The following is a 23,064-nucleotide window of genomic DNA, read 5'->3' as shown; positions in this document are numbered from 1 at the left end:
CAAATGTAGAAGCAAAAAAAAAAAAAATTAAAAAAAAATTGGTTCAAATTAAAAATTCAGAATGTTTTAATAGAGGATCTAGTACTCATGTACATGTAGTGTTGGAATTATTAAACGAGTTCACTAATATCAAATTATTCCTCTCTAAATAGCGACGATGGAGGGAAGGACCCCGAAAATCGAACGATGGTTACGACGTCACAATAGTTATATTTTGTTTGAAGACGTTTAACAGGTACAATAGTAAGTTTGTTTATCATAGCAAGGAAATACGAATTGAATGGAACGTCATGTCAGATTACAATTTTGTCAATAGTTATGTTGTATGTAGTATGTGTATGTAGTATGTGTATGTAGTATGTGTATGTAGTATGGATGACACACTAAATTAACAATTTAACGGAAGTTGATTTCATACAATTAAATGCGACATAAGTTACAGTACCGTCATGTAACATGTATCTGAATTCATTACATATCATAACAATGTCATGAAACAGAAGTTCAACAAACAATTATGTAAAATGTATTCTTTATTTGATTGATTACAAAATTTTAAAAAAAAATGGACGCGTACTTTTGGAGAAACCTTGCTGAAAATAAATCATATTTGATGCAAAGTTAATAACTTTGTAACAAAAAAGGTTTCAAAACCTTATTAGTGTCAGTGGAATTTATTCAGCTTTTTACTGATGCAAAAATGAAAAAGAATGAAAGAGTATTTTTGGAGAAAAGTGGTTCACAATAAGGTAGTATATTTAGATAGCATTTGTTATTAAATACGAACACTAAGCGGCCATTACGTTATCTCGGCGATCATTTATGCAAAACTTGAGCAATTTTCTTAAAACCATTTGCTACAAAAACTTAATCAGTGCCCGTGGAATTTATTCAGCTTTTTAAAGGTTCCAAAATTGGTTCACAATAAGGTAGTATAGTTAGCTCTATATCATCTCGTTACGGACGGACGGACGTCGTTACTAACATGTAGGGACAGTTACCAATCCCTGTATGTACGTCCTTGATACAATACAATATTCAGGATGTAAAACAACCAGAAAAAATTGGAGTACAGCTCTTATCTTATTTGCTTCAAAAATAAATTTGCCGAGACGGCTTAATTCCTTGTTCGTTATTGACACAAATAACTGTTTAAACAATGCAGGTTTTTGCCAATAGTATTTTTTGGTACATTGACTCCTAAAATCGTTGTGGATATTAACTATAAAATACAAATTTATATTCGTCTTCTACTTCAGAAGTCAATTTATCCCATTACACAATATCCGCTACTCCGCTCGATATTTCTATAACGACTGATTTTAATTACTTAAGAATGTGCAGACACACGAAGTTTTGTTAACATATTCGATATTTCTTAGGCGTGTACTAAGTTAAATAAAACTGAATGGAAAAAATATTTTCAATAGGCTTCGATTAAAATCTTTCGGGGATTTTTTTAACAAACCTATGAAATATTGTTGAGTTTGGTAAAATAATTCTTTGACGTGTACAAGGTAAGATTGATTTAGTGTTCAGTGGCGATTGGCTGAGCCATACTTCGCCGAGACCAAGAGTACATAGCAACCCTTGTACAAAGTGTACCCAATTTTTAAGCATAAAGATATATGCACTTTTCAAATTACAATTTTTCGTGTCGAGCAGTTTAAATCAATATTTAATTATCCTATACATTCTTGTATATCTAAATGGGAAACCGTTGTAGGTTGTTCAACTTTAAGTAGACCTCTTACAATACTGGTGTACATTTTCAATGTCCAACCCTTTGTGCGAAACCCACAAAAGAATAGTACTAATATATCACTGACGTAGCTAGGTATGTATATCCCGGAAAGTGCCGAGGTGACCCGACTCCTGATATTCCCTCTAATATCGCCTATGTGATTAAGTGATATCGCCGAATTGAAATGTTATATCAGTTGAACGACTAAGAGTTTTGAAAATATCATATCATTCAAATCAGTCATACCATATAGACTATTCCAACTTTGAAGTGATAACAGGATACTAGTAATCACTAAACCAGAGACTTGTCAATCTTATCCACCTGAATACACTGGTTTGCTCCATCTATTCCTCCCCCTCCCTCACAGCTCGACCAACTAATAAATATTTACCCGTGGTCGGTCAGTGCAAGTCCACTGTTGCCGAACTATAATGTGAAGTAGGTAAATCCTTTGTTGACATTTTCACAAGCATGACTACAGTGTTCCTTTCCAGTTTAAATCGTGCTTACAATTCAAAAAAAAATTATAAGGTAGGCCTAAAGTAGCCGTGATTTGAAAGTCCCGCGCTAAAGGTCTCGCGCATTTAATTATTTTACTGTATGTTATTACTTTTGACATTATCCCCAATCGATCATTTCAAGTTCAAATGATGAGAAATTTCGGCTATATCACATTACAGGTTAAAATTTCGCTACCTGAACAAAATGACGGCTCCGGATGGGCTTAATGGCATCGGTACTCGCCAGTGGACGTGGGAAACCACACCTGTGAAATGCCTGATCCATTTCCAGTGGCATTTTTTTATCTGAAATAAGACCTTACTTTTTTCCACGTATGGGTATGTAGTTAGTGCCTATTTCATATCTTAATTACCCTAGAAAATAACCACAAACCTCAGAATCACGTTTCCTTTAGGGACTTGGTTCAGTAGAAACAAGATCTAGTTGTGCGAGACTAAAAACATGTATCATATTACTAGACAGCTGTTATTACATTACACCACCGAGCAGCAGCGAACCTAAATGGAAAAAAAGCTGTTTTAACATGTCACAGTATCACCGGAGGAATAATATTGGCATGACTTACACTCAAAAAACGGCGCCACGAATATCAATAGTGTACAAAACTCTGTTAAACCGACGCAAAGTGCTATAATATCACCCGGAACACCTCGGGGAATCTACATTATTTCAGCGACAATACCCGATGCTTGATCTTCACCACATAGCTCACTCAAATTTCCCGCGAAATTAACAAGGAGTTACTTCCCTTTTACAGAGTTCTTCAGGCGGAAATGGCCGCATAACAAAATTCTGTATTATTGTGTTGTCGGCGATTTGACACTTGCAAGTGAAAAATGCTATACATAGCCCCACTATGTGACAAAGCGGCATAAGACGACTGATATTATTTGATAAACAACCATGTCGGTGGAGGAACTGGAACAGGTATTCTGCAGCTATATGTAACTGAGCATGTTTTCCCCGAGTAGGCTAGTCACTTGTTGCTCGTCAAAAAGGGGTGTAACACGGCATTGACTAATTACGCTGCAGTGATAAGTAGTTGTAATGTAATATATAAGTGATGGGGAATTGTAAATAGTTCCAAACTGTCATACACCTAGCTTCATCCATTGCTTTAGCAAGGTATTATCACTGAATGATAGCCCGATTTTCCCCTGGCCCTGACACCCAGACTTGTCTGTCAGAATATCAAAGGCTGGAAGTTAGGCACCGATTAGTCCGAATTTTCTGACGATCTTACTACGTAGAGGCAGCTTGAAAGGCGATATTAACATCAGAACCCTTCGGATTAGGCACCGATCTGTCCAATTAGACATGTTATCGTATAGACTCATCAATTGAAAATAATGCATTTTACTGGATGATCGGGTGCACAGTGGTTACTTGCCTTTAAACTAGACGGCTAGGGTGAAAAGGTATATTGGGTCACCAGTTCAACCATATGGGTTTCCCATGGATATAGGACTACTACGATCCGGTTTCCTTCCACGTGCATCAATCTGGACTAACAAGCGTGATAAATAAAAGTTTATGTAACTTGTTTCGCAATTGTAGTAAAAAAAAATAAAGTGTACAATGCATGGTGGCGTAGTGATACTCTCGCCTTCTGGTGATAGGGGGATATCCTGGTAGCTCATGATCAGTCACCTAGCTTTAATTTGTTCTAAATGGATTTCCCTTTTGTTTGATAAGTAGAGCAGCAACTTGATGTTCAACCTCTATAGACTGGCACACTTAATCACTTCCTAGACTGGTCACCAGCCCCAAAGTTTTTGTGAAACAGATTATATAATTCAATTTCATTTTTGGTTTCAATATTCTAAAGAAACTGGCCTGTCTACTCATCTGTTTTTGTATCTGTGTCTTGATCTGTACTCTGAACTTTTTTTTGTCTTCGTATATCAGAAATGCAGAAGAATTAAGGGAATCTTTTTATCAGTGTGTATAAGTTGATATGATGAATGAAAATAAATTCTAATAGTAATTAGTATATGACTTGAAATTGTGCATTCATGATCTTTATACATGTCTAGATATGGAACTTTATAATCAAAGCTCACTGACATCCCATTATTCACAAAAACCAAAACATGGTAATTGAAAGTTCATAATTTAATATTTCTTGCAGTTGAAATTTTGTTTTTGCATTTAAATCACATGTAATTTGACAAAGTATATATGGTAGATCCTACAGCAATTTTAAAAATTAGATGTAAAAGCACAAATTAAGATAGTCCTTTAACATCTGTTGCCTTTTTCGTACATAAATCTTACTTTAATGCAGGAGCCTTTTAATGCTCATGAGTTTGTGGAAAGATTGGCATGGCGAACCATGGGAACCAAGGGAAGAAGTAACCATGACGACTTTGATCCAATGTTGCTTCATGGTTCTTTTGAAAAGATGATTCGGGACTTGAAGGAAAAAAATACACAGATGGAGAAAAAAGTAGAAAAACTGGAAGATGCGTGTAAGGAAGAAGAGAAAAGACACTGGCAAAGAGTGGCAGATCTTCAGAAGCGTAACAAGGTATTAGGATGTATAGATACAGAATAACAGATGAGCCTGCTGCCTATTACTTATGATGAAAAGTCAGCATTGGCATTGGCTTCTTCGTAGGAAAAATAGATACAGTATATATTGTGTGTTATCTTCTGTGACAATTGCTACCCTGTGAAACAAAGTGATTACCTGGTAACGGTAGGAGGGCAAAAGGATTGAATGTGACAATGATTTGCCTTCCTGACAGTGTTAAGATGGTATGATAGCTAGTTACATGTTGATAATTTTGATAACAAAATTGGCAATAATTGATCTTTTCAAAATTCTGAAATTGAAGTTAGTATTATAAAGTGTATTTAAGTAATTGAAAGCCTGATATAACAGAGAATCTCTACACACCAGATATAAGACTGACTTGTTTGGTTTTTAGGCATCTTATTCCCACTTTCAAGAACTAGATGAGAGAATCAACCTGGTGGCTACAAAGGTTGTCCACCTGGGAGACCAGCTGGAGGGTGTCAACACTCCCAGGGCCAGGGCCGTCGACGCCCAACGACTCATGAACTTTTTTAATGAGTTCCTTAACTATGATGAACCAAAGTCTTCAGTATTTACTGACCCTTTTCAAGTAAGATTTTCTTTAAACCTATTTATATATTGGTAGATCCAGTAGCACTGGACTGGGCTGATTGCCGGTGGCCAGGTAGCTTGAATCCTGGTTTGCATACATGTCATCCTCTGAAACCTCTAATGACCGTCTTGTTATTGCATTTTTAGCTCACCTGGCCCGAAGGGCCGGTGAGCTTATGCCATGGTGCAGCGTCCGTCGTCCGGCGTCCGTCGTCCGTCGTCCGTCAACTTTTTCTTTAAATCGCTACTAGTCATAAAGTATTGAATGGATTTTCACCAAATTTGGTCAGGAACATCCTTGGGGGAAGGGGAACAGAGTTTGTATACAGTTTTACTCTGAACCCCCAGGGGCCTGAGGGGCGGGGCCAAATAGGGGAAATAGGGTTAATCCTTTAAATCGCTACTTGTCATAAAGTTATGAATGAATTTGAACCAAATTTGGTCAAGAACATCCTTGGCAGAAGGTGAACAGAGTTTGTATAAATTTTTACTCTGAACCCCCAGGGGCCTGAGGGGCGGGGCCAAATAGGGGAAATAGGGTTACTCCTTTAAATCGCTACTTGTCATAAAGTTATGAATGAATTTGAACCAAATTTGGTCAGGAACATCCTTGGCAGAAGGTGAACAGAGTTTGTATAAATTTTTACTCTGAACCCCCAGGGGCCTGAGGGGCGGGGCCAAATAGGGGAAATAGGGTTACTCCTTTAAATCGCTACTAGTCATAAAGTTATGAATGAATTTGAACCAAATTTGGCCAGAAACATCCTTGGCAGAAGGGGAACAGAGTTTGTATAAATTTTTACTCTTAACCCCTAGGGACCTGAGGGGCGGGGCCAAATAGGGGAAATAGGGTTACTCCTTTAAATCGCTACTAGTCATAAAGTTATGAATGAATTTGAACCAAATTTGGTCAGTGACATCCTTGGCAGAAAGGGAACAGAGTTTGTATAAATTTTTACTCTGAACCCCCAGGGGCCTGAGGGGCGGGGCCAAATAGGGGAAATAGGGTTACTCCTTTAAATCGCTACTAGTCATAAAGTTATGAATGAATTTGAACCAAATTTGGTCAGGAACATTCTTGGCAGAAGGTGAACAGAGTTTGTATAAATTTTTACTCTGAACCCCAAGGGGCCTGAGGGGCGGGGCCAAATAGGGGAAATAGGGTTACTCCTTTAAATCGCTACTTGTCATAAAGTTATGAATGAATTTGAACCAAATTCGGTCAGTAACATCCTTGGCAGAAGGGGAACAGAGTTTGTATAAATTTTTACACTGAACCCCCAGGGGCCTGAGGGGCGGGGCCAAATAGGGGAAATAGGGTTACTCCTTTACATCGCTACTAGTCATAAAGTTATGAATGAATTTGAACCAAATTTGGTCAGGAACATCCTTGGCAGAAGGGGAACAGAGTTTGCATAAATTTTTACTCTGAACCCCTAGGGACCTGAGGGGCGGGGCCAAATAGGGGAAATAGGGTTACTCCTTTAAATCGCTACTAGTCATAAAGTTATGAATGAATTTGAACCAAATTTGGTCAGGAACATCCTTGGTAGAAGGGGAACATAGTTTGTATAAATTTTTACTCTTAACCCCTAGAGACCTGAGGGGCGGGGCCAAATAGGGAAATAGGGGTTTATCCTTTAAATCGCTATTATTCATAAAGTTATTAATGGATTTGAACCAAATTTGGTCTGGAATATTCTTAGGGGAAGGGGGAAAGAGAGTTTATATAAATATTGACTCTGACCACCAAGGGGCCTGAAGGGAGGGGCCAAATAGGGGAAATAGAGATTTGAGTTTTAAATGGATTTGAACCCAATTTGGTCAGAAACATCCGTGGTGATGGGGGAACAGATTTTGCATAAATGGTTACTGTGACCCTCAATCCCATAACTATGTATAGTAACGCTGGGCATTAAGGGATAAACACAATTCTTATGTAAACATAGGCCAAAGGGTTTTCCCCACCCTAAGGGACTTAGTTTCTTTAAACACCATTATGTTGTAAAAATAATCCATATGGTCTTTCAGAGAGTACATTTTTGTATAATGTATTAACAAATTGAACATGAACATTATTTTGACATTTGGTCAAATCCAACCAGGTGAGCGATACAGGCCCCATGGGCCTCTTGTTCCTCTCCTATTATGTATTTTACATTTAAAACAAATATTGTATTTTGGTTTCCTGTATGGTATTCCATCTATTAATTCAATGCATGGTGACAACACTATATGATCACTGAGGACTGAATTACTTCCCATACTTTTCCTCAATGTCTGTGTTTATGATGTTGATTCATTGTGTGTAATTATATGGAATGACTTCATTTTCTCCTGTATGTCTTTTTTAGCTTCAATTGGCTGCAGAAATAATCCAGAAGTTGTATCAAATAGCTTTGGAACTTCCAGTGGGAGAAAAGTGAGTATACATTCAGTGTTTCGTAGAAAATATGGTTTTGCATATTACCATCAGAATCACAGTGTCATTTATATACATGTATATACAATATGCTTTCACATGATATATGTTTGTACTATTTTTCCTATCAAGTGTATGTAAGAGTATTCATTTTAAGTTTTAAACAATGGTCTCATAGTAATTACAAAAACCAATACCAGCAAACAACAGTCACAAGACTACATCAATAACTACCTCTGGTACTGAGGCTGGAAGTAACTTATTACTGTGTTATAGACATCTTCTCACAAACATCAATAACAATGCTCCTTTTTTCTTCCATTATGATCGTACTTATGTCAGTCATGAATGACAAACAAGATATTTTAGGTTACGGTACCGTTGCACTCATGGTTCGGCCATTAATATTATGAGTGATGTTAAGATCTCTAGAATTTCTCTAATGTACGAAAATGTTTCTGTGTTTGCAGATTTGACAATGCCAGAAAGAAAATATGGGGTACGTACCGCTGCTCTACATGTATGTAAACCATCCAAACCATTCTAGTCATGTAAATATAGTAACCTGAGGTTGGTAATCTTACTTGAGAACAGGTAATGTTACATCTCAAATGATAGGAGGCTGGGGTATGATTCCGTGAACAGACGTGAAAAGGTATGGGTTCACTTGTCTGACCATGTGGGGTTTCTCTGGATTCCCTTAGTAAGGCCCCTTGCATTCTTCCTTTGGGGTCAACAAGAGTGATCAATATAAGTTAATGTAATTTGTTTTGCAATTGGTGTAAAATAAAGTTTACATTTACATTGAACAAGTGTATAAAACACAGACATCTCACCACTCGATCAGACTGATACATACAATCTCTATCTCGCTATCAAAGTAGATAAATAGTCTATGCTGTCCAGTCTGTTCATGACTAAAAACTGTAGAATTGACAACAATGTCGCCCAGTCCTCTATATGTATTATTGTGGAGATAACAGACTACATTACCCTTATGTCTCTGGTGTAGGATGGCATACCTGGTATTTATGAAATATATACGTGTACATATTTATAGGGTATGTACATGTTGATGGAGTATGTACATATTTTAACATTGACAATTTTGAAGAATAAGATTTCATTAAATTACACAAAATTGTATTTGTTTCCAGATCGATACCTCCATATTGAGAAGGAATTGATCGCAGAATTTTTGATAGCCCATCGTCATGAGGACAGACGGAAAATGAAACGAGTTGCCTTTGTCTTGTCTAACTTTAAAGTAAGGAAAATTTCATCTCTTATTTAAGTCAATTGTGTAAGTAAAAGAACATTGATCTTGGACTAAATGTGAGATAGTAATAGTCTGATATGCTGTCTGAATACATACTGTCCAATATCACGGTTTGATGATGTTGATTTGAGGATGGGATGATCATTTCAGTATTAATGCTTTTTTTGGTAATGGGCCAAACCTGGTAAAAAATGTCATAAACTACTACAATGTAAGTCAAGCATAATTGACATTTTATATTTAATTTCTTGTTGAATACTGATGGAAAAAAAGATGAGCAGTACATTCTTATTGATCCCTGTAATTATATCTCTGGGTAGTGAACCGAATGATTAAAAAGTAGTTAGAAAAATTAAGATGGGAATCTTGACATTTCCAGGGCTATGGTGAATGTATTGATGCCTTCATAGAAGAATCTCAGAAAGTAAGTATCAAATTGATCTACCGCGTATTATAGTTATAATAAAACCTTAATCTATAACAATCAAACATGGATCAAGCTCCAACAGTCAATAGTATTTATTGCAGGGGTAAGATCAATACACCTTTAAAATTATGATATTCAGATAGAATATAAAAATTATGATATTCAGAGAGAAATCTTTTATGATTTAAGGATTTGGATTAAAATGTGTTGCAAATAATTTGCATTTAAAACATAAAATCTGTATTGATGATAATATGTTAGATTAAGTTGTTATGACCTGATTGTGTTGACCAGGGGGCATTCCAGAAACTGGATCCATTTGATGATGTTGTTCCACTGTGTACAAGAACTAGTGACCTCGTCACCAGTGTGTTTAGTAGTCCAGACACAGTGATGGCTAAATTTGTACAGACGATCTACAACACCAAACTACAGGTAGGCTGGTATATAGTGATGGCTTAATTTGTACAGACGATCTACAACACCAAACTACAGGTAGGCTTGTACATAGTGATGGCTATGTTTGTACAGACAATCTACAAGTAGGCTTGTACACAGTGATGGCTTAATTTGTACAGACAATCTACAACACCAAACTACAGGTAAGCTAGTACACAGTGATGGCTAGATTTGTACAGACAATCTACAACACCAAACTACAGGTAAGCTAGTACACAGTGATGGCTAAGTTTGTACCAATCTTATTAAAATTAGACTTGTAATTTCTACTCCTCTACATTACTTAACACAGGAGGTCAACTCAGCAGGATTGCTTTTTATTAATCTATTGATTTTGGCTTGTCACAGCTTCTTTAGATATTGTGATACTAATTATATGAAGGATATGTGTCATGCTTTCTTTTAATTGTGATTTATTCTCTAAACAGACACACATCGCATCTAAACTGGAATCCAAAGACGATCCAGAGGAATACCTAATCACACTATTTCAACTTTATACAAGGTGAGTTCTTTAATCATTTGTTTGTAGGTAAATGAAACACTTATGTACACAACCAAGTCTCACTCTCAAAAATATTTAGAATCACATGTTATTGTTTATTGTTATCCTGAAGAGGTATTCATTTGTTAAAAGCTTGATGAAATGATTCAAAATATGTTAATGTTGAAGAAATGTAGTGTAATCAAAGTAACTACTTTAAATACATTTTAAATCATCATTTTAAAACAAAAGTTTATGTTAGAATAAGTATAAATATCAGTAGTAATTTTGTCCTTGATTTATTAGCTCACCTGGTCCGAAGGACCAAGGTGAGCTTATGCCATACCGTGTCGTCCGTCGTCCGTCCGTCGTCCGTCCGTCCGTCAACAATTGACTTATTTGACTTCTTCTTCATAACCGCTGATCGGAATTTCACCAAATTTGGTCAGAAGCATCCCTATGGGTAGGGGACTCAAAATTGTACAAATGATGGGGCTGACCCCCTGGGCGCCTCTAGGGCGGGGCCAAAAGGGGTCAATTTAGCTATTTTGATATAAACGACTTCTTCTCTGAAACCGAGCATTGGATAGCGCTCATATTTTCCTGGTAGCATCACTATGTGATGGGGATTCAAAATTGTACAAATGATGGGGCTGACCCCCCCAGGGGACTGAGGGGCGGGGCCAAATATGGTCAATTGGGCTATATTGATATAAACGACTTCTCTGAAACCGAGCATTGGATATCGCTCATATTTTCCTGGTAGCATCACTATGTGGTGGGGATTCAAAATTGTACAAATGATGGGGCTGACCCCCCCAGGGGCCTGAGGGGCGGGGCCAAATGTGGTCAATTGGGCTCTATTGATATAAACGACTTCTTCTCTGAAACCGAGCAATTGATATCGCTCATATTTGCCTGGTAGCATCACTACTGAGTGGGGACTCAAAATTGTACAAATGGTGGGGCTGACCCCCGGGGTGCTGAGGGGCGGGGCCAAACAGGGTCAATTTGGCTAAATTGATATAAACAACTTCTCCTCTGAAACTAAGCAATGGATATCTCACTTATTTGCCTTGTAGCACCTACTTGGAGTAGGAATTCAAAATTGTACAAATGGTGGGGCTAACCCCCTGGGTGTCTTAGGGGCGGGGCCAAAAAGGGCCAGTTTGGCTAGATTGATATAAACGACGTCTCCTCTGAAACTAAGCAATGGATATCTCACATATTTCACTGGTAATATCCCCTTGGGGTAGGGATTCAAAATTGTACAAATGATAGGGCTGACCCCCCTGAGGGCTGAGGGGTGGGCCAGAAGGGGTCAATTTGCCTAAATTGATATAAACAACTTCTTCTCTGAAACTAAGCAATGGATATATATATATATCGCTCATATTTGCTTGGTAGCATCCCCTTGGGTTAGGGATTCAAAATTGTACAATTGGTGGGGCTGACCCCCGGGGGGCTGAGGGGCGGGGCCAAAAGGGATCAATTTGGCTAAATTGACATTTTTAGAATTACAATAAAAACAATGTTCATGTAACCATATAAAATGCATATGATATATATTGACATAGCAATACCAGTGGCAAATATACTTAAGCATAGTTCTTGTTTCATATCTCATGAAACCAGGTGAGCGATACAGGCCCTCTGGGCCTCTTGTTAAGTGGAATGGAAGCAGTACTAACGTAGACAACTGATAAAGGTCTGACCTTTTTTATATACTGATATTGCCGTTAATTACTGGGTAAGGTCATTAATATAGTGATTAAACAACTGTTACAAAATGCTAATTGATTATTGTATTATTTACTGTTAGGACGGTGAAGTTATCTGAAGATTTGTCGATATTCAAGATGGGAAACGACAGTCTGTTCCTGACCAAACTGACCAAGACAATATTCCAGAAGCACCTAGAGGCTTATATTAAGTATGCAAATTTATAAAATGTTAATTTTGTCAGAATGTATGTACAAAGATAATTGATGCAATTTGTTATTCTAATAAGCAGCTATCCTTTGTTGATTTCATTTTTGTGGGAAATGTACTAATATTTAAGATAAAGTCCATGTTTTCTATGATTTTAATAAATTGTACTCTGGTTGTTTTGCTATTTTTCAGTTTTGAAACAAAATATTTAAAGGAGCGTTGTTCAGCACATTTGCAGCGGTACTATGATAGTAAAGAACACACCAAGAAACAGATCCAGTCTGGAGGGTATGTGATACTTCTTTGTCGGTGATTAGTAACTTCACGTGACTTGTATGATATCACTACCCATTAGCTCTTCACTGTTAACTTATTGATGGCCATTACTGAAGTAGCCATCTTTTCCAGGGGCTTTAGGTTCTTGCGTTTAAAGTAATGTGAAAAAAAAATGTAGAATTCATATATTTACTTACCTGTAAAGGCTTACCTGAGTGGTATATTTACTAACCTGTAAAGGCTTACCTGAGTGGTATATTTACTAACATGTAAAGGCTTAACTGAGTGGTATATTTACTAACCTATAAAGGCTTACTTGAGTGGTATATTTACTAACCTGTAAGAGCTTAACTGAGTGGTATATTTACTAACCTGTAAGAGCTTACCTGGATGGTATATTTACTTACCTGTGAGGGCTTAACTGAGTGGTATATTTACTAACCTGTAAAGGCTTACCTGAGTGGTATATTTACTAACCTGTAAGAGCTTACCTGAGTGGTATATTTACTAACCTGTAAGAGCTTAACTGAGTGGTATATTTACTTACCTGTGAGGGCTTAACTGAGTGGTATATTTACTAACCTGTAAAGGCTTACCTGAGTGGTATATTTACTAACCTGTAAGAGCTTACCTGAGTGGTATATTTACTAACCTGTAAGGGTGTAACTGAGTGGTTTATTTGATTTAATACTTCAGAGTGTATACATTATACTGTTTTTCCCTTACTCAGCCTGACAGAACTGAGAAGAGATTTACAGGCAAGGATTGGAACAATGACCAAAACCAACATCAACATTGGTCCTGCTATAGAGAACTTTGGTGGAGAGACGTTTTTATCACAGGAAGTGACCATCAGTCTACTTCAGGAGGCTAAGAATGCCTTCAAACGCTGCCAAGTGGTAAGACTAGACTACCGGCAGGACAGATGTAGAGTGTTTCCTCATAGTCAGTCAAACCACTCGGGTCACATACTGTTACTGTTGTTATTTTCGTGGGGTTTCAGATTTCACTGTGAGAATAGAATATACATTGACGATAATATAACAGGGGAAGTTTTCGCCCATTTCATAATATCTTAATAATCTTCTTTTTTTTTCTGAAAACTTTTGGTAAAACTACTTATTTTAACCTTCATAATAAATCACTTATACAACATGAACTAAGCAGCGTCAGAGCCAGTTATATCTTTGTTTGTATTGAGTTAATGATCAAGCGCCTGATCCAGTCTGTAAATATTACATTGCATGTAAATGTTGAAATGTTAAAGACAACTTGGTTTTGATTGCATTTCTATTTATTTCATTTATTTAGGATTGAATTTTAAAACTGGCAAAGAATTTCTTTTTTACATCTATTTAACCATCCTAAATTACATGAAGGCGTTAATTAGTCTGACACTACATACAATAAAGTTTGTCAAAACAGATGATAATTAACAGAGAAAACAAAGTACATTTAGTTGAATTACTTCGTGTATAATGACACTGACTGATTTACGATTCTCTTTTCTAACATTGTTACACAGTCTACAAAACAAGGTACCCTTATACATGCTCTCATGCTTTCTGTCCACTAGTTGTCCAGCAGTTCGGACATGTCTGGTAATGCTGTCCAAATCTTTGAGGTTTTGGTCCAGTACCTCGTAATTGAACACATAGACTATGCTGTGGAACTTGGACTTCAAGGTATTTATCAGTTACACTGAATGTTTCAGACAATACCTTATATTTAAGTTATGTACATAAGTATCTTCTTGATAAACCTACTAAAACCAAAAGTTAGGATATTGTTATAGGAAGCAGAAAAGAAAAATGCCCTTCCCACACTGGGGCTCGTACTAGAGATGTTTCAGTCTCCAGGGAACATCCTCTCACTAGGCTAAAGGGAAATTCCCACTAGTCTGAGCTAGTAAGGTGACCTTATACACTCCACATCCTACCACTAGGCTAAAGGGAAATTCCCACTAGTCTGAGCTATTAAGGTGACCTTATACTCTTGACTTTTTCATTACTCCTTCCCATTACAATATGATAATCAGTCGTACATAGGATTATTTTCCAATTGTACAACTGTAGTAGTTTCCATTGTACTTTCAGCATCAGTATCCAGTCATGTTATTCCACAATGTCTGAAGGTTTATTGGGAATCTTAACTTGTTTCTGATGTACATTTTGTTCAATCTAAAAGATGGCAGCCATAGATTGTATGCCATTGTTTTGTCGGAAACTGATATCACTTGGTACATAAATCTGTGGAACTGAAGGAAATCTTTAGTTTTGGTGATGTAGGTAGCCGGTTGGGTTAATTTAACATATTGAATTCAGCTGCTGGGATATACTGTAAACAACTGTGTTGTATTCCATCACAAATATTAAATCTTAAACAGATTTAACTAAATACAACGATTTCCACATTATTGGTCTTTCAGTCCTTTAACCTAGGACAATTCACATTTTGACAAATTGCATTAATATTCACTGTGTAATTTTATCTTGTCAGATTAGTTTAGAATGTCTTAGCAGTAAATCAGCTATCAGTGTAAGGAGTGTCCCTGTTCTGTGTTTACAGCCATTCCCCTGCCTGACCCCAAGTCTCAGCCAGAGGTGTACTTCTTTGATGTGGTAGGCCAGGCCAACACACTCTTCCACCTGTTTGAGAAACAGTTCATGGACAGTCTGGTTCCTCTAGTCATGTAAGCTACTAAATTTGTTGTAAAAAAGTTCCCTCTATTTTTTTTATCCTACCAAACCTGTTGTTATAAACTTCCCTCTAGTTATATAACCTACCATACCTGTTGTTATAAAGGTCCCTCTAGTTATATAACCTACCATACCTGTTATTATAAAGGTCCCTCTAGTTATATAACCTACCATACCTGTTGTTATAAAGGTCCCTCTAGTTATATAACCTGCCAAACCTGTTATTATAAAGGTCCCTCTAGTTATATAACCTACCAAACCTGTTGTTACAAACTTCCCTCTAGTTATATAACCTACCAAACCTGTTGTAATAAACTTCCCTCTAGTTATATAACCTACCAAACCTGTTGTTACAAACTTCCCTCTAGTTATATAACCTACCAAACCTGTTGTTATAAAGGTCCCTCTAGTTATATAACCTACCATACCTGTTGTTACAAACTTCCCTCTAGTTATATAACCTACCATACCTGTTATTATAAAGGTCCCTCTAGTTATATAACCTACCATATTTGTTATTATAAACTTCCCTCTAGTTATATAACCTACCAAACCTGTTGTTATAAATGTCCCTCTAGTTATATAACTGTCATACCTGTTGTCATAAACTTCCCTCTAGTTATATAACCTACCAAACCTGTTGTTATAAAGGTCCCTCTAGTTATATAACCTACCAAACCTGTTGTTATAAAGGTCCCTCTAGTTATATAACCTACCAAACCTGTTGTTATAAAGGTCCCTCTAGTTATATAACCTACCAAACCTATTGTAATAAACTTCCCTCTAGTTATATAACCTACCATACCTATTGTAATAAATTTCCCTCTAGTTATATAACCTACCAAACTGGTTGTAATAAATTTCCCTCTAGTTATATAACCTGCCATACCTGTTGTTATAAAGGTCCCTCTATTCAGGCAACCTACAACTAGTCGGTTAAAACAAGAACATACTTACAGTCATGATAATATTTATAGATCAGATGTAATTGTCCATCTTTCAGTTCCTCCCCCAGACACAGTCAGTGTCTACAGAGAAAGAGGGAGTTACGAGAGCAGGTGGAGAACAAGATAGACACTGGTCTGGACCGTTCTAATGCTGCCATTGCTGGCTGGGTCCGAAACATTCTAGCTGCTGAGCAGAAGAAGTCTGACTTTAAGCCAGAGGATGATGATGCCATGCAAATGGTGTCACCGGTGAGTATCTGTAAACAGACAATACCAACAATGTTACGGCTGATGTTAATTTGTTGCTGAATGAAGAATTGGAAACAACTTACAAGATTTGATATTTAAGGATATTTCTAGGATCAAAAATGATAGAATTTCTTTATGATTCAACATTTGAAGATATCGGTGGTCATCGGTCAAGGTGAAAGATCAAAGATCAAACCAATTTGAAAATAAAAAGTCTGTGTACAAGATATTTCTGAATGAACAAATATCTACCCCAGGGTCATTTTTGGCAACCACCAAGTCAGTGAAGGACTACAGGTTAATTTGGTGTGGGATTCAGTGAGGTGACTCGGGGATTAACCCTAGGTCACAGGACTGGTAGGTGGTAGGTGGTTGGTGGTAAGTGGTAGGTGGTAGGTGGTAGGTGGTAGGGGGTTGGTGGTTGGTGGTTGGTGGTAGGTGGAAGGGGGTTGGTGGTAGGTGGTAGGTGGTAGGTGGTATGTGGTAGGTGGTTGGTGGTTGGTGGTAGGTGATAGGGGGTTAGTGGTAGGGGGTGGTTGGTGGTATGTGGTTGGTGGTGGGTGGTAGGTGATAGGGGGTTAGTGGTAGGGGGTTGGTGGTAGGTGGTTGGTGGTAGGTGATAGGGGTTAGTGGTAGGGGTTGGCAGTAGGGGGTTGGTGGTAGGTGGTTGGTGGTATGTGGTAGGTGGTTGGTGGTATGTTCTAGGTGGTAGGTGGTTAGTGGTAGGTGTTAAATGGTAGGTGGTTGGTGGTAGGGGGTTGGTGGTTGGTGGTATGTGGTAAGGGGTTGGTGGTAGGTGTTAAGTGGTAGGTGTTAAGTGGTAGGTGGTTGGTGGTAGGTGGTTGGTGGTGGTAGTTGGTGGGTGGTTGGTGGAAGTTGGTGGGTGGTTGGTGGTAGGTGGTATGTGAATCATGCTGACAGAGGTAGGTGGTAGGTGGTAGCTTCCCCTGTCCTGGTTGAGTGCAGGTTTTGTAGTCAAGATGTAGGTGGCCTCTGATTAGGTTTTGATCATTGGTTAAAGTTAAAGGTCAAAGTTCTCACTTTACCGCTTTAAAAGATAAAGAGCATGTGCACAATATATATATAAGAGAACTCCTGGACAGGTTTATTGATGAGGGATGGGTGTATCTCTGTGGTCCCCTGGACAGGTTTATTGATGAGGGATGGGTGTATCTCTGTGATCCCCTGGACAGGTTTATTGATGAGGGATGGGTGTATCTCTGTGAACCCCTGGACAGGTTTATTGATGAGGGATGGGTGTATCTCTGTGGTCCCCTGGACAGGTTTATTGATGAGGGATGGGTGTATCTCTGTGAACCCCTGGACAGGTTTATTGATGAGGGATGGGTGTATCTCTGTGAACCCCTGGACAGGTTTATTGATGAGGGATGGGTGTATCTCTGTGAACCCCTGGACAGGTTTATTGGTGAGGGATGGGTGTATCTCTGTGGTCCCCTGGACAGGTTTATTGGTGAGGGATGGGTGTATCTCTGTGGTCCCCTGGACAGGTTTATTGGTGAGGGATGGGTGTATCTCTGTGAACCCCTGGACAGGTTTATTGATGAGGGATGGGTGTATCTCTGTGGGAGCCACTGCTGTTTTTATTGTTATTTTAAAAGTTCATTTTTAATCAAGAATAGATAATAGGATATTGTGATATCTGTTTCAGGCTTGTCTAAAGGTTGTGAATTTTATGCGGACAATATCAGGATCTATACACAGCAGTTTGGACGGGAAGAATGTTGATGCAGTGTTCACTGATTTGGGAATAAGACTCCACCGAGTCATCTTTGATCATCTCCAGGGATTTGTCTACAACTCTCTTGGTAGGTAATTCATTTAGTTTCAGTAAAATGTAAATTTCAATGTTTTTATTAAGAATATACAGTATTTATGAGATCATGTTGGATTTTCTGTGTTTCACACAATTGAGTTTATCTCCAGGTGCCATGTTGGTGATATGTGACGTGAATGAGTACCGTAAATGTGTAAAGGATTTTAAGATTCCAGTGGTGACGGAGCTGTTTGAGAAACTTCACGCTCTGTGTAACTTGTTAGTCGTGGTCCCAGAAAACCTCAAACAGGTGTGCAGTGGCGAACAGCTGGTGAGTATACTAATCTGTTATGTGTTATCATTGCTCTAATATTTCTCAATGTCTCTGCTCATTAGAAAACCCCATGTTTTTAGCCCACCATCATCAGATCTGCATATGTCTAGTCCATGGTCCATCCATAAACAATACTTGTTATCGCTATTACTTGCAAAGCATTGGAAGGATAGTTTTCAAACTAGAACTAGAGGTATATTTCTCAAACTTCACATGTAGTTTCCCCTTGGTCCCTAGTTGTGCCCATTCATTTTTCAATCTGATCAGGAATATTATATGACTGAATGGCAGCCATCTTTGATTTTGACAATCGCTATTTCTTGAAAATTACTGGAGGGATATTTCTCAAACTTTAAAGGAAGATTCCCCTTGAAAAAATATCAGTCTTACATAGAACCAATAAAGATAATTAATCAGTGGGCGCCAAGATCTCTTTCGGATCTCTTGTTCATTTCAGTGTGGGATGGTATTTTCAATAATTTCAGACTGAAAATGAAAATATAATGGTAATATACATGTTACTCGACACAATTTCGTTTGATTGTTAGTTTGGTAACATTTGATGGTATTTCAGTAATTTCAGAAAAAAATATTTTGCTAAGATACCTGTGGGAAAATAAATGTGTTACGTGAAACTCATAATGGCATTTCATAGTGAATTTGGAAACATTGTATTTTCATATTCCGTCTTTAAATTGTTTTCCCAAGTGATGTTGTGTATGATTCATATTAAGTATTTTCTTGTTTTCTTTATCTTACAGGCTGGTATAGACAAAACAGTGTTATTATCCTTGTATCCAGTTAAGAACTGACTTTAAATCTGCAAAACTTGCCAATATTTTGAAATGAACCAGATGAATATTCTAAAAAGCAATATGTACAAGAAGGATACAACGTTAGCTGGAGAAGCTGAGTGTAGTGTGGAGGTGATGTACAGTACTTGGTGTGACACATTCATTTCTGTTGTGGGAAAATCTATTGTATAATCAGTGCTTAACTCCCATACAAATGTCTAACAGTTACAGTAAGCACATAAAATATACTGTTGGCTTTTGGTGAAATTGCTTATGTTATGTCGTACATTTCTCTATTCAAAAGATACTTTTGTGATGTTGCTCTGATGTTATTAGAAAATTTCTGAAACCAGATATACGAAGTTTGATGATGTACAAGACTACAGTAACATTCCCACCTTCATATACTTCTGGAGACAGGTCTTGTTGGGTTTTACTTAAAACTGTGGATGAGGATAGCTCATGATATTGTGAAATGGACCAGAGGATAACTCATGATATTGTGAAATGGACCAGAGCTATTGATCTCTTGGATAGAATGAGATGACTGATTTCCTCCCCATACTATAGGAGGACCAGAATGAATGGTCTCCTCACCTTAATCGTAGGTAGACGAGAATGAATGGTCACCTCACCTTAATGGTAGGTAGACCAGAATAAATGGTCACCTCACCTTAATGGTAGGTAGACCAGAATAAATGGTCCCCTCACCTTAATGGTAGGTAGACCGGAATGAATGGTCACCTCACCTTAATGGTAGGTAGACCGGAATGAATGGTCACCTCACCTTAATGGTAGGTAGACCAGAATGAATGGTCACCTCACCTTAATGGTAGGTAGACCAGAATGAATGGTCACCTTACCTTAATGGTAGGTTAGGTAGACCAGAATGAATGGTCACCTCACCTTAATGGTAGGTAGACCAGAATGAATGGTCTCCTCACCTTAATGGTAGGTAGACAGGAATGAATGGTCTCCTCACCTTAATGGTAGGTAGACCAGAATGAATGGTCACCTCACCTTAATGGTAGGTAGACCAGAATGAATGGTCACCTCACCTTAATGGTAGGTAGACCAGAATGAATGGTCACCTCACCTTAATGGTAGGTTAGATAGACCAGAATGAATGGTCTGCTCACCTTAATGGTAGGTAGACCAGAATGAATGGTTACCTCACCTTAATGGTAGGTAGACAGGAATGAATGGTCTTCTCACCTTAATGGTAGGTAAACAGGAATGAATGGTCTCCTCACCTTAATGGTAGGTAGACCAGAATGAATGGTCTCCTCACCTTAATGGTAGGTAGACCGGAATGAATGGTCTCCTCACCTTAATGGTAGGTAGACCAGAATGAATGGTCTCCTCACCTTAACGGTAGGTAGACCAGAATGAATGGTCACCTCACTTTAATGGTAGGTAGACCAGAATGAATGGTCTCCTCACCTTAATGGTAGGTAGACCAGAATGAATGGTCACCTCACCTTAATGGTAGGTTAGGTAGACCAGAATGAATGGTCTGCTCACCTTAATGGTAGGTAGACCAGAATGAATGGTCACCTCACCTTAATGGTAGGTAGACAGGAATGAATGGTCTTCTCACCTTAATGGTAGGTAAACAGGAATGAATGGTCTCCTCACCTTAATGGTAGGTAGACCAGAATGAATGGTCTGCTCACCTTAATGGTAGGTAGACCAGAATGAATGGTCACCTCACCTTTACTGTAGGCAAACCAGAATAGAGAGGAATGAATGGTCTTTCTTGTTTTACTGTAGGCAAACCAGAATAGAGAGGAATGAATGGTCTTTCTCGCTTTACTGTAGGCAAACCAGAATAAGAGAGGATTGAATGGTCTTTCTCGCTTTACTGTAGGCAAACCAGAATAGAGAGGATTGAATGGTCTTTCTCGTTTTACTGTAGGCAAACCAGTACAAGTGGTCTCATCATCTTTTTATGTACACAGACAAGAATAACCGAACTGCTTACCTTCAATGTCGATAGATCAGACCGACTGGTCTAACTTTTATGTAAGTGACTATAAACTTAAAAGTGATCTTAAAAGTGAAAAAATTTACTTTTTTAACCCATGAATAAAATTGAAACCTTTAATTTTTTCATTTTTCTGATATTAAGGAAGAAAGTTTTTTTTTTAAGTTTTTTTTTTTTTCTGTATTCAATGATCACACTACATTGTGTGTAAAAATCTTAAACATGTGTCACCTTTATAGACATGTGTGGCTCGGTGACCTGGTAACCATTGTCACATGACCTTGGCTCGGTCATCTGGTGACTATGGTCACATGACCTTAGATGTTGAATAGGTTGGTCATTTGGTCATCAGCAGTTACATGTCTCTAGTATAACACAGCTTTTGTGACTTTGAATGCCTTGTGTGTGCCTATGTCAGAATTATTTTATCTGTTACTATATATAGTAGCAGGTAAAACTGTCCTTGTGTTCTAATGTGTCTGTATGAATCAGAACTAGAGATGTCACCTTTTATTGTGTATCTACATATTTATAACTACATGAAATGTATTGTTAGTATTATAATTTATTTTAATGCATAATTACTATACATTTTTATTGTTGTTTATTTTCCCCAGACTTACCAAATATGGTATTCTCAAATAAGACCCCTAGTTTAAAAGTTCAGTACAGTATTCATCATAGAATAAGCCCAAACAGACCGCCTCCTCTTGTTTAAAAATTTAGTATTAAAGTTTTGGGAGATCTTATTTGCTAACCACTTTTAGCCTACTTTTTTGAAAATTGATGATTTTGCAAAAATGAATAAGGGGACTTATTTGCAGATAAATACAGTATTTCTTTAAAAACAATCCCATTACATGTAAAACAGTAGGATTGAATGTAAAACTGATGTTGACAAGTATCTGTTGGGTCAACTTGGAATAGTCAATCCTTCACTAAAAATGGTGTGAAAAGGTTTGATCGATAATGAAAATTTCAAATGTGAATTAGGGTAAGTATACAACTATGCAAGAGTTATGTCCCCTCTGACGAATTACCTTATATTTCAATAGCTATAGTGTGCATTTTATACCCCTGTCATGAAGTAGCCAAGTTTTTTTAAGAGAATTTAATCAACCTTTTAAAGAAATAAATGTTATCACTGTTCTGAAAGGTATGAAAACCATTTCTTCATAAACCTATGGTTTGGTACGCCTGCCAATCCATCATCATATCATAGTTTGCTCAAATGCTGGGTACTTAAAACAGTATTGTATTATACTTGATTTCTATGCTTCCCTTGACATCAGAAGAGGTCGGGCCATATTTGGAAGTGTATGGTGTTACTGACTTTACATTGACCATTTCTGTATTGCTTCATTGATGCTGAAAATATTGGTGTGATGTGCAGCTATGGGTGCATTCCTGATACAATTGTGCAATATTCAACCCACTAATAAATTACCGACTGAGGTCATCTGGAGTTGTTTTGTGTGTTTAGTTTGTATATGTTGTAAGATTGTACACGACACTTCCACTGATCAAATATCTGGATTTGTATAACAGTGTCAGTCTGCCCAGGCACCGTAGCTTTCTAGCAACTTTCGGCCATGTTAT

At 37.7% G+C, this 23,064-nt stretch overlaps 1 protein-coding gene across 2 annotated transcripts; it reads left to right on the top strand.

The window, feature by feature from the left end:
• Positions 1–3,033: 3,033 nt before the first annotated feature.
• Positions 3,034–22,935, top strand: LOC117324170 (exocyst complex component 5-like). 2 transcript variants are annotated; one of them, XR_004531917.1, is made up of 19 exons: positions 3,034–3,196; positions 4,557–4,799; positions 5,203–5,400; positions 7,757–7,824; positions 8,295–8,323; positions 8,982–9,091; positions 9,483–9,527; positions 9,825–9,965; positions 10,418–10,494; positions 12,296–12,406; positions 12,598–12,693; positions 13,412–13,580; positions 14,258–14,366; positions 15,250–15,373; positions 16,384–16,576; positions 18,246–18,402; positions 18,521–18,681; positions 19,446–20,628; positions 20,667–22,935. XR_004531917.1 is itself a non-coding variant. In XM_033879853.1 (18 exons), exons 1-18 carry the CDS (start codon positions 3,173–3,175, stop codon positions 19,494–19,496), a joined length of 2,106 nt encoding a protein of 701 aa, XP_033735744.1. In that variant the 5' UTR covers positions 3,034–3,172; the 3' UTR covers positions 19,497–22,935. The 2 variants fall into 2 exon arrangements, 1 of the variants encoding a protein (XP_033735744.1); XM_033879853.1 differs by having other exon boundaries at positions 19,446–22,935.
• Positions 22,936–23,064: the final 129 nt, after the last annotated feature.

The sequence above is a fragment of the Pecten maximus genome, chromosome 3, assembly GCF_902652985.1.
Source record: "Pecten maximus chromosome 3, xPecMax1.1, whole genome shotgun sequence".
NCBI lineage: Eukaryota > Metazoa > Mollusca > Bivalvia > Pectinida > Pectinidae > Pecten > Pecten maximus.
The sequence above is the reverse complement of the archived record's forward strand: the minus strand, read 5'-3'. Positions and strand labels throughout refer to the sequence as shown.